The 16,777-nt window shown below is 37.4% G+C and overlaps 1 protein-coding gene across 2 annotated transcripts in view; it reads right to left on the bottom strand.

The window, feature by feature from the left end:
• popdc2 (popeye domain cAMP effector 2) overlaps positions 1-16,777 on the bottom strand; it is a 22,230-nt gene extending 5,453 nt beyond the window's left edge. The window contains exons 1-3 of one of the 2 annotated variants that reach the window (XM_073045354.1): positions 15,729-16,777; positions 5,041-5,149; positions 3,684-4,156 (exon numbers count right to left, since the gene is read on the bottom strand). In XM_073045354.1, coding sequence (XP_072901455.1) covers positions 3,728-4,156; positions 5,041-5,149; positions 15,729-16,222 — 1,032 coding nt within the window. In that variant the 5' untranslated portion in view covers positions 16,223-16,777 and the 3' untranslated portion in view covers positions 3,684-3,727. The remainder of the gene's footprint in view (positions 1-3,683; positions 4,157-5,040; positions 5,150-15,728) is intronic. The other variant, XM_073045355.1, reaches the window with a different exon arrangement.

Below are 16,777 nucleotides of genomic sequence, written 5' to 3'. Positions count from 1 at the left end.
GCTGGTGAAATTTTCAGGGAATAAATAGCAGCTTTTAAATCACATACAGTACTGTGCAAAAGTCTAAGGCACATATATATAGCAAAGGTGCTTAAGACTTTCACACAGTACTATATTTGTCAACGTGGAGTGGAAAGCGAGTTTGTAAATCTGATGAGAGCAAAGGATGTTGGAATGGTGAGGGTGGACTGCTGCGGGAGGGATATCAGACAGATGGCAGAGAAAGAGAGCCAGGGGCTGTGGGTGGAGTGGGTGCAGACACACCCAGCCCTGAAACACCAGTCAAGATCATTTCATTCCAAACAATTGGTTTATTGATTACTACAGAATGTCTCTCTGGTGCTTCCTGCTCCCTCCCCTCTTCCTTCCCCTTTTCCCAACCGTGATTCCCCTCATTCTGCCCCCTTCTCACTCTCAGTCCACAATAGAGACCCATTTCAGAATCAGGTTTATCATCACTCACAAATGTCATGAAACATGTTTTTCTGTTGCAGCTGTACAGTGCAATACATAAAATTACTACAATACAATGCAAAAGTCTTAGGCATGTTAACTATATATACCTGTATGTGTACCTAAGACTTTTGCACAGTACTATAATAGTTGAAGAAGTAAGCTTTTCCTTGCAAGATTTCTTGACAATGCTCATGGTCTACTTGAATGTTGGATATAGATCTTTCTAATTGAAGAATGCCACCCTTCAGAGTACCACAGGTGCATATTTTCAAAATATGGCATCCTGGATTTTGCATAAAATGTGCTGAAGTTACTTCATTGACAAGCAACTCGGCAGTCACACACTGATCCTCGTGTTCTATGAACTGATGCAGACTGGGTTTTGTTCTAAATATTTCAAAGTGGTAATGCTGCTAGAATACACAAAATAAAGAGAAGCCTAATCTTGATAATAGCAAATGTGCTCTGTTGAAGGGAAATACAAACATCAATGTATGCTTGTATGGCCTGTTTTAACATTTCTTTAATAATGGGAAAGATCTTATGTTGCCCCAGAATCTATCGGCCCAGGTCTCTCTGCAACATTGATTCTTTCAACATGACTACACCTGTGGCTGTGAAGCTTATCTCAGCATACTTTGGCTTAGGGGCTGTCTGTGCTCAGGCAGTCATTTGAACTCACTGACTGCCAGTCAGTCTCTGAATCTTACACTCCGACACCATCATAGTTACGAGTGCGATCGGGGCTATTTCTTCTTTGGGGCATATTAAAAATAAGCTGCATTTAAAAATCTAAAAAAGTACCCACGCAATATCAATTTAAATAATCAAAATTAACAAATAATAGTATTACAAATACTTAATTTCCTTCCAGGGCCAATATCTTCCATTGATTTGAATGGGGGCTGGCATTCTAGTACCAAGATTTAAATTGGCTTGTGTTCACCAGGTAGATTTTTCCAGCTATCAAGCTGGGAGGAATGCAGAAGATTGAGATTGCCTGGCCTATTGGACTTTCTGGAAGGTCCAATGAATCAAAATGGGGCAGCCAAAGGCAATAAGAGCAGGACAGAAGATCATCTCCACCAATTTAAACTAATACCAATGTTGAAAAACTAGGATTCCTGGAAGCTCCAGCATTAGTTCTGACATTAAAGCAAAAGATAGCCCCAAATTTTCTCCAAGTACTGCAACAGGATTGGAAGTCTGTACCTTGTTAAATATGTACATTGGATTCCAGTTAATTGGGACACATCAGAACCAATACATTTTGGCCCAATTAAACATCTGCCTCAATTAGTTGAAGTTTCATGGAAATAGTTAAAAAACTACAAAAAAGACTAACTACCATTTAACTGAGTAACAAATTAGGTATTTAAATGGAATACAAAACAAATTAGAACACTACCAATGAACTACAGTACTATAAAACTGTGTATTAGTTCCCAATAGTTATCGATGGAGTAGTTCATTCAGTGGTCACTGTTGTGTATAGGGTGTCCAGGGAGGGGTGGTACCTCTGGTGAAGGGGCTTCTCATGTCCATTCTGGTGCAGCTCTATCACCTTTGGTCACCTCAACTCTCACTTGCTGTTGCAAGTAACATTTTGCATGTGACAGCGGTCACACCCCAGTTTACCGCTTCGCCAGGTGAGCTTAGCTGGTGGACCTCATGCGTAGGTGAATTCGCAGCACGAAGTCAGCTCTGGTGGACTGAGAAAGATGAGGTCAGCAGTAACATCCAATGGCCAAGAAGGTAGTTCCATAAAACTTTCTGGAGACCGAAGGGCATGATAAGGCACAGAAGAAGTCATAGTTATTCACTGTAACTAAGGAAGACACCAGTTTGTGATGACTACTTCTACCACGGGACACGGACTTCTGAGGTCGAGATAGTGAAACTGTCCCAATGTAACAGCTTTTCCACTTTGAAAACTCTTTCGCACGTGTTTCACTGTCATCATCAGATATGATGGATAACGAACTCTCTGCCATGTTCTTTTGATTGTCTGTAAATTAACAATATTAGTGCAGTAGTGCAGACACCTAATACAAGTGATGAATTGCATTCATAAATTACTTTTGACAACTGCATCTTCCAAATCTCTATTTTTATCTGTAAAATTCAAGATGATTGTTAGTATCTTCAATTCCTCCATTGAATCTAACTTGTTGAAGTAGTGAAGTAGTTTTCTTTTCACTCCCAGCCATTTCTGGTATCTCTAAGCCTGAATGTTTGAAATTGCTGTGAACAGAAAACTTACTGCTTATTTCTCACCAACTCTCCTGACAAAAATCACTGCTTTCTGACCAGAATCACATGCAAATGATGTTATTTAAAAACCATTTGCTCTAAGCATGATGTGGTGCTTAATGGCCATCTCCTGTTCCAACTAAACAGCATAGTATCCCAAATAAACAAAGGGAATCCCATCTATTTTCAGCTATTTGTTCTTTAAGAGTTGTCCTAAATAAACAGCTGTCCTGATTAACCAATGCCCCAATTAACTGGCATCCACAGTATTTACAAAAATAGATAATGAGTAGTAAACACACAATACTCTGCAGATGCTGGCGTCAAAGCAACACACACAACATGCTGGAGGAACTCAGCAGGTCAGGCAGCATCCATGGAAACGAACAGTCAACGTTTCCACATATGCCGCCTGACCTGCTGAGTTCCTCCAGCGTGTTGTGTGTAGATAATGAGTAGGCTATAGAACTGAACTTGTCTTCCTAAAATGGGAAAAGAACTTGCTAATAAATTGAAAATTAAAATATTGCAGATGCTGGAAGCCTGAAACAAAAACCGAAAATACTGCAAATGTTCTGCAGGACTAGTAGCAACTGTGAAGAGAGAAACAGTTCCAGGTTGCCAACCCTTCGTCAGACTTTCTTTGCAAGTACAACTTCTAATAAGTTAATGTGAGCATGAAAATGATGCATGTTTTAAGTTTTAATCCTTTGGATGACATCATTTCCTAATTATCCCAAACAACATCTGTTTGGTAAGATAAATAACACCATAAAAAATTAAGTTTAATGCAGAGTATTAAAAGGAAACTATTTTTAGTCCAAATTAATACTGTATGTCAACTATAGCAGGACACCCCAACTGATCAAGGATAGTTTTTCCACTTACCACATATATAGTGGTCCAGAGAATCAGAGAGCCAAGTTAGTTTTTTTTAGATGTAGTGGTAAACTTTGAAGCAGCAACGTACTTACACATGAATGGACAGACACAAGGTTTTATCACATTTACTGGATCATTATTTCATGTACTCTTTTTCACTGGTATATTCCATAAATGATCCAGTCATATCTGCAAAGTCTTCCAGAACTAGGCTGGTTGAATCCTCACCCAAAAGGTCGCTGTGATCTCCACATGATTTTTTACAGGGAGATTCTTGAGGATTAAATGACCTCTGAGGAACATGATGGGGACTTTCTGCGATCTTCTCTTTCTCAGATTCAACAGAAGGTGCCAACACATGATAAAGACTTGGTAGACGGATATCGTAACGGACCCCGCCCCTGCAGTAGAGCTTGTCAATGAGTGAGTAAAGTTTGTCTGCAATGTCATTTCCTAGCAGAACAGTGAATAGGCGTGCAATATAGTGGTGTTTAGCCAAGAGCAGATACAACTTCCTTCTCTTCCATGTCACATAGCAACAGTCTGTTTCTGCTGTCAGTGTCACCTGAAAAACAGATACATTGATACATGACACAGCTGTATCAGAAGAATTTAATTCCAAGTACCACCAAGTAAAGATCTGCATGCATGCGGTCTGTAGGCAAGTTGTGTACCTTTAAGTTTCTTTTCCGTGATACTATTTTCACAAAGTCATGACTCAAAGGAGCTATTCCAAATGATGTCAAGAAAATCAGGAGAAATACGCCCAAAATTCACCACTATACAATTCCAGCAGTCAAAGAAAAAACATCCTGCTGAGAATGTTATTTATAACATTATCTCTTATAGGTACAGATGGGACAAAGAGTTTGGGCCACAAATAAATCTTAAGGAGATTAAATCCATTTTTAAAGCTTTATTTGGTAAGTTTACATTGAATGTGCTTTAATAATGAGTAATTAAAATGTAACTTTGTGATTTCCTGTTTTCTGCCTCCTCGATCTAGAAAACAAACAAGGCCACAAAGTTCATCAAAGAATTGATCATAATTTTAATTTAATTTTAAATTAATTATCTGTTCCTGACAGGTTCTGTATTAACACTTTTAAACCAGATTAAAGAGATTTCTGGGCGTCCCCTGACATTGCCAATGCAATGCTAATTTTATAGTAATAACAATACACTATTCCACTTGCAAGATAAATAAGGGTGATCCTAAGCAAATACTTCTTCTTATTGGAAGAGTCAAATTTGGCTCTTGGTTTATCTTTTCATAAAATACTCCTACACCACATTTAAGATTGCCAATATAAAGTTCTCCCGCCTGCCCATAGATGACCGTTAAAATATATACCTACAAGATAGCTATAATTTGTTCAAAACTTAAATTATTATCTTGGTGATTCACCTTAAGCACAAGAAGTAAAAAGAAGAAGAAAATTGTATTACTTGAAAACTGCCCTCTTCACTTGGTCGTAGAGATTCCCATTCTGGAGAGTCAAGGAACTGATAGGGAAAGATATAGTGAAGAAACTGCTGATCATGAGAAACACGAATCCTATAAAACACAAAATATTTTGTTGCTATTACCAAATCTGTACTTTTTATATATTTTTTGAAAGTAGTAGCATATTTGGTAGTTGTTTTATTTCCATGTCATACAGGTGTATATACGGGCATGGTATTTTCTACTAAATTCAATCTATAGTCAGGAAATAGGACTTTCAGCATTGCTAGTTCAGCTCAGTTCAATTGCTGTACAAAACCACTTAGCTTTAAATTGTGAGCATTGTTTGTCTTCACTACTTTAAAGTATGATTCATGGTTCATTACTTACATTAGGGACACCTTTAATACATAATCCAAAATCATTTGCTCTCCTGATTTTTGAAACTTTGAAAGGAATCACTGATTGGATTAGCAGATGATAATATGCTGATCAGTTCTGGAGGAATGATTATGCTTGTCTATCTGAATCAGAGTAACTAATGATATTTCTGTAGAAGTGCAGCATTCTCAGGAAATCATGTGTGATTATTTGGTTAGTGATTTCTCAATTTAGCAAAATTGTACGAAGTGCTGCTAAATATAGTTTTACCCAAACAAATGCAAAGGGCAAGATGGTGGTTGATGGCTGGAGACCCGTTTGTGGTAAGTTGTGAGGCTATAAGTGTTATTTGTATCCTGTGTAGAGAAATTGAGAATTGTTGCAAGGGTGACTTGTGAGATATGGTGCATCTATGGAGGAAACATCGACTGTCCATGATGCTGCCTGACCCACTGAGTTCCTCCAGCTCCTTTGTGCCTTGCTCCATTTTCCAGCATCCGAGGTCTCTTGTGTCTCCTGTCTGTACATATTTGAAATTGCTCAAAGTTACACTTTCCATGGTCAAAGACTACCAGCATAATTAAATGGATTATTCTCGAGTAATTTGGGTGTGCAGAAAAAAGGCAAACTGTAGCATACTTCTCTCAGACATTCCCCCTATAATCATCTTTTTAAAAATGAGCTAGAAATTGTGTAGTGCTGAAAAAGGCACTTTACAGAAATCTTGTACAGCAGTTTTCCACAAGACCATTTGCCAACAGTATACATCAATAGTCTACATATTATGTCTTTCACCTGGTAGGTAAGTGAAGCTATGGATCACAATCACAGACGTGGATATGGATGATGGCAGTAAAGATGATGAGGTTAGAAGCAAGATCAGAGTTCAGAAATGATTGGATGTTGTAAGGGATGATAGTCAACAGGTGTTTGCCTTCCCAGCTAATGAACAGAACACATATGGGTGGCAATGATGCAGCAACATACATGAAATGCTGGAGAAATTCAGCAGGCCAGGCAGCATCTAAGGAAAAGAGTCAACAGTTGATGTTTCGGGCCAAGACCCTTCACCCCTTCATCAGGACTGACTCATTTGTGTACAAACTTTGGGTTCAGAGGTTCAAAGATTCATTTATTATCAAAGCATGTATCCTTATACAACTCTGAAAATCATCTTTTCCAGATAGCCACGAAACAAAGAACTTGAAAGTCTTTCAGAAAGAAATGTCAAACCCACCCCACCCAGACACACACAAAGAACAGCAACTCAATCATCAACCCCCAAAAGCCCTCCATTCGCACAAAATGGAACAAGAACTTTGACCCCCCCCAAATAAACACTCCCTCACACAAAAAACTAACAGAACACCAACCCCACCAAAACCACTCCCCTCACACAACAAAGAGATAAGGAATGAGCACTAAGAAACACAGAATGTAAAAACAATAAGTCTGAAAAAGTCCACAGTCCATAAACACAATAGTCCAATCCATAACCACAGAACCATGATACCATCCTCCCATATCACAGACCTTCGTCGAAGTACAAGGGACACCACACAAGTGCAGAGGCCTAATCGCCTGCCACAGTGAGCCACACAGCGAAAGGCCTTTCTCCAGAAAAAAAACTGTTAACCACATTACTACATGGAAGACTTGGGCCCAACTGGCTCTGGCAAGAAAGGGGATTATTGTGGGACATCTAACTACTGCAGAATCGTGCTAATGCTGGAAACCTGAAATAAAGACAGGACTTGGTGAAAATACTCACCTGATCAAGCAGCATCTATGAAAGAGTTAAAATAATTGGGCCCCTTTGTCAGGACTAGGACAGAGAGTGGAAAAAGTGATGGTTTTAAATTGCAGGGAGGGAGATATGAGAAATTGATGGAGGGGATATCTGAATTAGAGACAGACGGGGGAAATATCTGTAATAGAGTGTCAGTTCAGATAGGTTGCTGAGGGCAATTAGAGGTTAATTACAGTTCTTTATTTGTGTTATTTGCTGCTAGTGATATGATCGTTAGACATGCCCACCATGCCAGGCCATACTAATGGTGAGAGAATAACTCAACCAACATCACATGTGGGTGGTTTACAGCCTGTTCTGATACAGAGAGGAAAATTTGGAGAACCTGATACTGAGTCCAGAAGGTACAACACGCCTAAATGCTTCAGTTCTACTCAGTACCCTTTCTGTTTATCTAGTTCATTGACAACTGCTTTGGATTGGTGCTCCTTTCTAAAATGTTATTAGTTTTTCTGCTAATTTCCACTCTACTCTCATGTTCATGTGGTTCTTCTTTAACATTTACTTTCCCCTTCTAGATCTCTTTATTTCCACCTTAGGAGATAGATAGTAAATCTACAGATTCCCATAGCTATCTTGAATATACTTCATCTCATCCTTCCTCTCACCCCATTCTCCCTGTTCCTCCACCTTTATCATATTTGCTCTAAAGATAGACTTTCCACGAAGGTATATCTGAAATGTCTTCCTTCTTCTGACTAAACTGTGCTTTTCTCCAGAGTGGACAGGACCAATGACATCAAGCATATTCAAACATCTCTGTTGTCATGCCTCTCCCATTCAGAGAGAAAGGACTGAGTTCCCTGATCTTCACCATCCACCACCACATTCAATGGATTATCCTTCACAAGTAGATTTGCAATTTTGGTTAATAAAGCTGTACCAATTAAAATACAAAATGTACTAATTGATTCTGTGGGGAGATATGTGATTATACATTGTCAAATCTTTTTGGAATTATGGACTCTTATGAACATTTATGCACCAAATGAAAATGATGCAAAATTCATACAAGAAGTTTTTTTGAATTTGGCCGATGCACATGATAAAATATTAATAGATGGAGATTTTAACTTTTGTTTAGACCCAGTTCTAGATAGGTCAACTAAGGCTGTTAAAAAATCAAAAGTAATAAAGCTAACTTTATCATTGATGAAAGACTTAAATTTGATTGATATATGGAGAAGAATTAATCTAAGAGAAAGAGATTATTCATTTTATTCAAATAGACATAAAACTTATTCAAGGATTGATTTTTTCCTATTATCAATGAATATTCAGGATAGAGTGAAAAGTGTGGAATATAAAGCGAGAATACTGTCAGATCATTCCCCCTTGATAATGGCAATGATAATGATGGATAAGGAGGAATTGATTTACAGATGGAGATTTAATTCAATTTTATTAAAATGTCAAGATTTTTGTGATTTTATGAAAAAACAGATCCAATTTTTTTTGGATACAAACTTATATTCAGTTGATGATAAATTTATATTATGGGAAGCGATGAAAGCATAGTTGAGGGGTCAGATAATAAGTTATACTTCTAAAATTAAGAAGGAATATATGGTAGAAATAGATCAATTAGAAAAAGAGATTACAAAGTTAGAAAAAGAATCCCAAAGATATATGACAGAAGAAAAACGAAGACAACTTGTCAATAAGAAGCTACAATATAATACACTCCAGACATATCGAACAGAAAAAGTAATTATGAGAACTAAACAGAGATATTACGAATTAGGTGAAAGATCACACAAGATTCTTGCTTGGTAGTTGAAAACAGAGCAGGCTTCCAAAACAATAAATGCAATTAGAACAAGTGCAAATAAAATTACTTATAAACCTTTAGAAATTATGAAACTTTAAAAAAATTTTACTCCGAATTATATCAATCAGAATCACAAAATGAGGTTGCTGAGATAGAAATTTTTTTTTTTTAATCACAAATAACTCTTCCAAAATTGAATTCGGGAGAACGGAAAGGATTAGATATGCCCTTTACATTAAAAGAGGTTGAAGAAGCTTTAGGATCACTCCAGAGTAATAAATCTCCAGGAGAATACAGTTTTCTGCCTGAATTTTATAAAAAATTTAAAGATTTATTAATCCCTCCCTTTATGGAGTTAATATATCAAGCGGAAAGAACACATAAGCTTCCACAATCTTTTTCGACAGCGATCCTAATAGTATTGCCAAAAAAAGATAGAGATCCTTTAAAACCAACATCATATAGGCCTATCTCTTTGTTGAATACGGATTATAAAAAATAGCAAAAATTTTATCTAATAGATTATCTAAATATTTACCAAAAATAATACATATGGATCAAACAGGCTTTATTAAAAACAGACAATTGGCGGATAATGTAACTCGGTTACTTAGCATAATTCATCTGGCATAAAAGAAGGAGGAAATGAGTGTGGCAGTTGCTTTGGATGCAGAAAAAGCATTTGATAGATTGGAATGGGATTTTTTATTTAAGGTATTGGAAAAATATGGGTTAGGAAAATCTTTTATAAAATGGATCAAAATCTTAAATACTTGTCCCAAAGCTAAAGTAGTGACAAATGGTCAAATTTCAACATCATTCCAGTTAACAAGGTCAACTAGACAAGGCTGTCCATTATCACCTGCCCTATTTGTATTGGCGATAGAACCATTAGCTGAATTAATTAGAACGGATCCAGATATTGTGGGCTTCAGAGTTAACCAGGAGGAATATAAGATTAATTTATTTGTCGATGATGTTCTGATTATTTAACAAATCCATTGTATTCATTGCATAAATTATCTTTTAGATTGGAAGAATATGGGAAAATATCAGGGTATAAAGTAAACTGGGATAAAAGTGAAATTTTACCCCTTACTAAAGGAGATTATAGTCAATGTCGATTAGTAACTCAAATTAGATGGCCGACAAATGGTATAAAATATTTAGGTATAAGAGTCGATAATGATATAAAGAATTTATATAAATTAAATTATTTGCCATTATTGAAAAAAATTACAAGATGATCTTGATAAATGGATGATGTTACCAATAACATTAGTAGGTAGAGTTAATGCTGTAAAAATGAATATATTTCCTAGATTACAATATTTATTCCAAACATTACCAATACAACTGCCCCAGAAGTTTTTTCAAGAGTTGAATAAATGTGTGAGGAAGTTTCTTTGGAAAGGTAAGATGTCAAGAATATCGTTGGAAAAATTGACATGTAAATTTGACCTAGGAGGGTTACAACTCCCAAATTTTATGAATTATTATAAAGCAAATCAACTTAGATTTATTGCATCTTTTTTTGATGAAGAAAAACTGGCATGGATTAGAATAGAATTAGATAAGATAGGAGAAAATATACCAGAAGATTTTATATATAAATGGGAATCCAAATGGATACGGGAAAAGAAAGAATCTCTTATATTAAAACATTTGATTGATTTATGGAATAAGGTAAATGTGAATGATGAGATAAAGAAATCTTTATTAGCAAAGAGAACCCTAATTCAAAATAGACTTATTCCTTTTACAATGGATAATCAACTTTTATATAACTGGTTTCAAAAAGATCAGATATATAGGTGACTGTTTTGAAGGAGGTATATTGATGTCGTTTGATCAATTAAAGAATAAATATAAAATATCAAATAACACTCTTTTCTGTTATTTTCAATTAAAGGCCTATTTAAGAGATAAACTGGGTCAAACAATGTTAATGCCAAAACCTAATGAAATAGAAACTTTAATTCAAAAAGGAAAAATTAAAAAAAATGATTTGTATGTATAATTTGATTCAAAAACAGACAATTAAACCAGGAATTCATAAGTCAAGACAAAAATGGGAAACTGATTTGAATATTAAAATTGATGAAAAAAATTGGTCAAGACTATGTCTTGATAGTATGACAAATACAATAAATGTCCAACTTAGATTAGTACAATACAATTTTTTACATCAATTATATATTACACCACAAAAAATAAATAGATTAAACCCAAATTTATCTGACCAATGTTTCCGATGTAATCAAGAAATCGGTACTTTTTTACATTCTACTTGATCTTGTTTTAAAATTCAACCTTTTTGGATAAATCTAAGACTTTTACTGGAACAAATTATTGGAATACAACTTCCACATAGCCCAATATTATTTTTATTAGGCGATATTGAAGGGATAATACCAAAACCTAAATTGAATAAATATCAGAAAAAATTTATAAAAATTGCATTGGCAGTAGTCAAAAAAGCTATTGCAGTTACTTGGAAATCAGATTCATACTTAACTATGGACCGTTGGAATAATGATATATATAGCTGCATTCCACTTGAAAAAATTACTTATAATTTAAGAAATGAATATGATATATTTTTGAAAAATTGGCACCCCTATCTACAAAAGATAGGATTAAATATATAGGTCCTTTGAAGATAAAATTATTAGTTATTTGGGGAAAAAATAGAGATATATACTAAAGTTATTTTGAACTCCATGGAGCGTGTGGGGATCCTCCGATATCCAGGCAATCCTTCTTTCTTTCTTTTTTTTAGATAAGGATGTTAATGGGGGAAGGGTTCATATTAATTTTCATTACTCTATTATTCTATTCATTGTATGTAATTCTCTTAAAAATTTAATAAATAGATTTTTTAAAAAACAACAAGTAGATTCATTCAGAGAGTCGTAGAACACTACAGCACAGAAGCAAGCCTTTTGGCTCAACTAGTCCATGTTGAGCTGTTATTCTGCATAGTCCCTTTGAACTGCATCCAGACCATACCCCTCCATAACTCTCCCGTCTATGTGCTTAGCTAAACTTCTCTTAAATGTTGCAATTGAACCTGCATCTGCTACTGAAACTGGCAGCTCATTCCACACTCACACCACCCTCTGAGTGAAGTTCACCATAAATATTTTACTTTTCACTCTTAACCTATGGCCTCTGGTTCTAGTCTCACAAAACCTCAGTGGAAAATACCTGTTTACATTAACGCTATCTATACCCTTCATTATTTTTTATACTTCTATAATATCTCTCTTCATTCACCTACACTCCAGGGAATAAAGTCCTAACCTATTCAACCCTTCCCTATACAGTGCCTCAGGTCCTCAAGTCCTGGCAACATCCTTGTAAATTTTTCGATCTTATTGATATCTTTCCTGTAGGTAGGTAACCAGAAGTGCACACAATACTCAAAATTTGGCCTCACTAACATCTCATATAATTTCAACGTAACATCCCAACTCCTGTACTCAATGCCCTGAAGGCCAATGTTCCAAAAGCTCTCTTTATGACCCTATCTACCTGTGATGCAACTTTCATGGAATAATGGATCTATACTTCCAGATTGCTCTGTTTTACCACACTCCTTAGCATCCTACTACTCACGATGTAACTCCTACTCTGCTTTGTCCTCCTGAAGTGCAACACCTCACTCTTGTCTACATTAAATTCCATGTGCTGTTTTTCAGCCCATTTTTCCAGCAGTCCAGATCCTGCTTCAAGCTTTGATAGCCTTCTTCGCTGTCCACTAGGTCCCCAATCTTGCCATCATCCACTAACTTGCTGATCCAGTTTAGCACATTATCATCCAGGTCGTTCATTATAAATAACAAGCAACTAAGGAGCCAGCTCTGATCGCTGCTGCACGTCACTAGTCAGAGGCCCCCAGTTAGAAAGGCAAGCATCTACTACCATTCATCCGGATTCTCCTGTGAGGCCAATGTTGAATCCAAATTATTACCTCATCTTGAATGCATAGAGACTGAATCCTCTTGACCAATGCCCCATGCAGGACTTTGTTAAAAACCTTGTTAAAGTCCATATATTCAACATCCACTACCTTTCCTTTCACCTTTAATAGGATTCCTCCACCAGAAAAATATCCCCCCCACCCCCCCGTCATTTCTGCATTTTGAAAGGACTGTTCCCTTCACGACTCCCTGGTCTGCTTTACCATCACCAACAACCCTTACTGCTTTATGGTTCTTCCTGTTGCAACTACTGTCCTTTTACCTCTTCCCTTCCAACCATTCATCAACCCAAATAGTCATTATAATTGAGGCAGCAATTCAAATTCACTTCTTCCAATCAATATACTGCAATCAGTACTCATAATGTGGTCTCCTCCACACTGGAGAAATGGAATGTGGAATACGTTCTGTGGAGCACCTGCAATGTTTGCAGGACAGACCCTGAGATTCCTGTTGCCTGTTTCTTTAATCATTCAGCTGCCCCAACCTGCTCCTTCAATAGGTAGGTAGGTACATTTAATGTCAGAGAAATGTATACAATATACATCCTGAAATTCTTTTTCTTCACAGACTTCCATGAAAACAGAGAAATGCCCCAAAGAATGAATGACAGTTAAAACATTAGAGCCTCAAAGCCCTCCCAACTCCCGCTCACACACACAAGCAACAAGACAATGACCCCACCCTCACCAGGAAAAAGCATCAGCACCCTGCACCGAGCACTCAAGCATGCAGCAAAGCATCAATAATCTCCTGCAATATTACAAAGCGTCAACAATCTCCTGCAATATTACAAAGTGTCAATAATCTCCTGCAATATTACAAAGCGTCAACAATCTCCTGCAATATTACAAAGCGTCAATAATCTCCTGCAATATTACAAAGCGTCAATAATCTCCTGCAATATTACAAAGTGTCAATAATCTCCTGCAATATTACAAAGCATCAATAATCTCCTGCAATATTACAAACTGTCAATAATCTCCTGCAATATTACAAAGCGTCAACAATCTCCTGCAATATTACAAAGCATCAATAATCTCCTGCAATATTACAACGAGGCTTGTGGGACAACAACTCACACCCGATCTGAACACACTGGAGCCATCTGGATTTAATATTAAATTTTCCAACATCAGGTAACTGCTTTCTCTTTCTGTATGAGAACAGTCCTTTTCTGTTTTAAGCCATCCTTCTGGGAGACTGGGTTAATTATTCTTTCAGCTTTAGTACAGCCTGATCTGCTGAGCATGTTTCACAGCTTTGCTAGCAGCAAAACATAATCGAGATACCAAATGATAACTGCCTCCTTTCATCCATCTGAACTGGTCCCACTGTATCATAGATATTTTCTCTGTACTATCCTACCATTCCACCATCTCTCTATAAACATCATCTCTCCCATTTCTTTTGAAGGTTCTCTTACTTAACTGTTTCATTCTCCACGGATGCTGCCTGACCTGCTGAGTGTTTCCAGCACTATCTTGGTTGCAACTGGTGGTTTAGTTTCTTGTGTTCTCTGCCTTTTCCTTCAGCCCCACGTCAGAGACTCCAATAGAGATATGAACTTGCACTCAATCATTCTGAACCATTGTACTAATACGCCAGAACTCTACTCAATATACCAAGATTCATTAATTTAATTGCCTTTATTTACTCTAAGGACTGGCCACATATTAACAAAATGGTAGGTAATAGTTAACAAAATTTTATAATTCTTAACACAACATGAACACAAAAACATGCACAAACATGAGAAATTCAGCGGCTGCTGGAATTGCAAAATAACACACAAACTGCTGGAAGAACCGAACAGGTCAGGCAGCCTCTATGGAAATGTATAAACAGTTGGCGTTTCAGACGGAGACCCCTCTTCAGGACCTGAAGGGTCTTGGCCGGAAACATCAACTGTTTATTCTTTTCCATAGAAGCTGCCTGACCTGCTGAGTTCTTCCAGCATTTTGAGTATACTACAAAAACATACAATTCACTTACGTGTTGTGAACATCACACCCACGTTCTCCAATATGTGAACTCAACACAGACTCACACTCACATTAACTATGACAACTGAGTCAAAATTGGTAATACTCATGTTAAACATTTTCCTTTGTATCATTTTGGTACTCAGCTACATCCTTTCTACCTTTTACACAGTACAGAGAAGGTTGGACGGTCATAAAATATAATTCAGTCACGAACAAAAGAAAATCTGCAGATGCTGGAAATCCAAGCAACACACACAAAATACTGGAGGAACTCAGCAGGCCAGGCAGCATATATGGAGAAGTGTACAGTTGGCGTTTCGGGTTCAGACTCTGCTTCAGGACCTGAAGGTCTTAGCCGGAAACATCAACACTTTACTCTTTTCCATAGAAGCTACCTGACCTGCTGAGTTCCTCCAGCATTATGTGTTTGCTGATTAAAAATAATAATTTGTCCTTTTTGTCCAAATAAAACTACATTTATCTTCCTCATTAAAAATCGTAATTCCGTGTGTTTGTGTGGTTGCACAGCTGTGAAAAAAATACATTGAGCAGAGGCACATTTAGCAAAGATTTAGCAAGTATTTCAGAATATGACCGTCTGCTTCAACCTTCTCAGTATCGTGCAGAAAAGCTGAGATTTCGCAAAACCTATGAAATTTAAATTTTGTGTGGCTCTACAAAATAAGTGGAAGCACTCAACGTAAAATGTACTTTTGTGGGGAGAATACTTGGGTGAAGGAGCGCGCCCGCCTACCTGCCCGAGAGCAGCAACGACAGCCGATCGATCGCTGTTTTCCCCTCCACCGCGTAGTTCTGATCGCGGGCGAGGCTCATCACTTCGGCATCGCAGCACCTCACGATCTCCTTGTAGACATTAAGGGGAACCTCCAGAGGCCGAAACATAGCTTTATAAAGGTTAATGAAGTCCTCATCGAAAGTTACCTTCCGCAGCCGGTAGCCAACGTGGGCTAGTTGGACCAAGCACAGCACAAAGAGCAGCAGGCTCCAAATAAAGATATCCACCCCGCAGGCATCGATCCAGCCCCAGAGAGACTGGATGAAAAACCCAATGCCAATAAGGCTGAAGATATAAACTAGTCCGAAAAAGCCGCTACCACTCATGTAGCCCAGTGTGAACATGACATTAGCTAAGTGGAAAATAGCCCCCTCACTCCCATAATTCAGAACCTTGCAGTCGGAGCCGTCGTACAGAATAGTTTCGAGGAAACTCGAGTTTTCCCTCAACATTTTTAAAACTTGGGAGATTTAAGTTCCTGAACTAATCGAGCGGTAGCCCAGACTGGCAAAGACAAAGCAGCGTGTTTGCGTGTACGCAGGGAGAGCGCGAGCGGGGGGATTTGTCTTGGCAACAGAGCTAAGTTACAGAGAAAAGGTTACCATGTTTGGAATTGAAATCCAAGGAGGGCTGAGCGGGAAAGGGATAACAGATGGCACTTAACATAATTGTGGCACAGTTGATAGGCGACTGGTGTAACTTCCAAGTGTACCCAAACACATGAAGATAATGTGTAAAATAGCACCGTTATCAATATAATCTGAGCTATATTCTGCACTGTTCCCTAACCTTTAATGTCAGCAAAAACATTTTTTCAGCATTCACTTAACCTCTCTCAATTCCCTTTAACAAGAAGAATCCGGACCAGGTCCTCTACTGAATAAATTAAGACGTATTCATTTAGCAGCCTAATTAAAAGTGTAGCGGTGGTTCAGGTGCGAGGGTAAAGGCTCTCTGTTCAAATCTGACTTCCAGAGATTTGATCACATATTATAAGCTGCCCACCG

This window comes from Hemitrygon akajei, chromosome 5 (assembly GCF_048418815.1).
Source record: "Hemitrygon akajei chromosome 5, sHemAka1.3, whole genome shotgun sequence".
Taxonomy (NCBI): domain Eukaryota; kingdom Metazoa; phylum Chordata; class Chondrichthyes; order Myliobatiformes; family Dasyatidae; genus Hemitrygon; species Hemitrygon akajei.
Note: the sequence above shows the minus strand (reverse complement) of the source record. Positions and strands in the feature narration are given on the sequence as shown.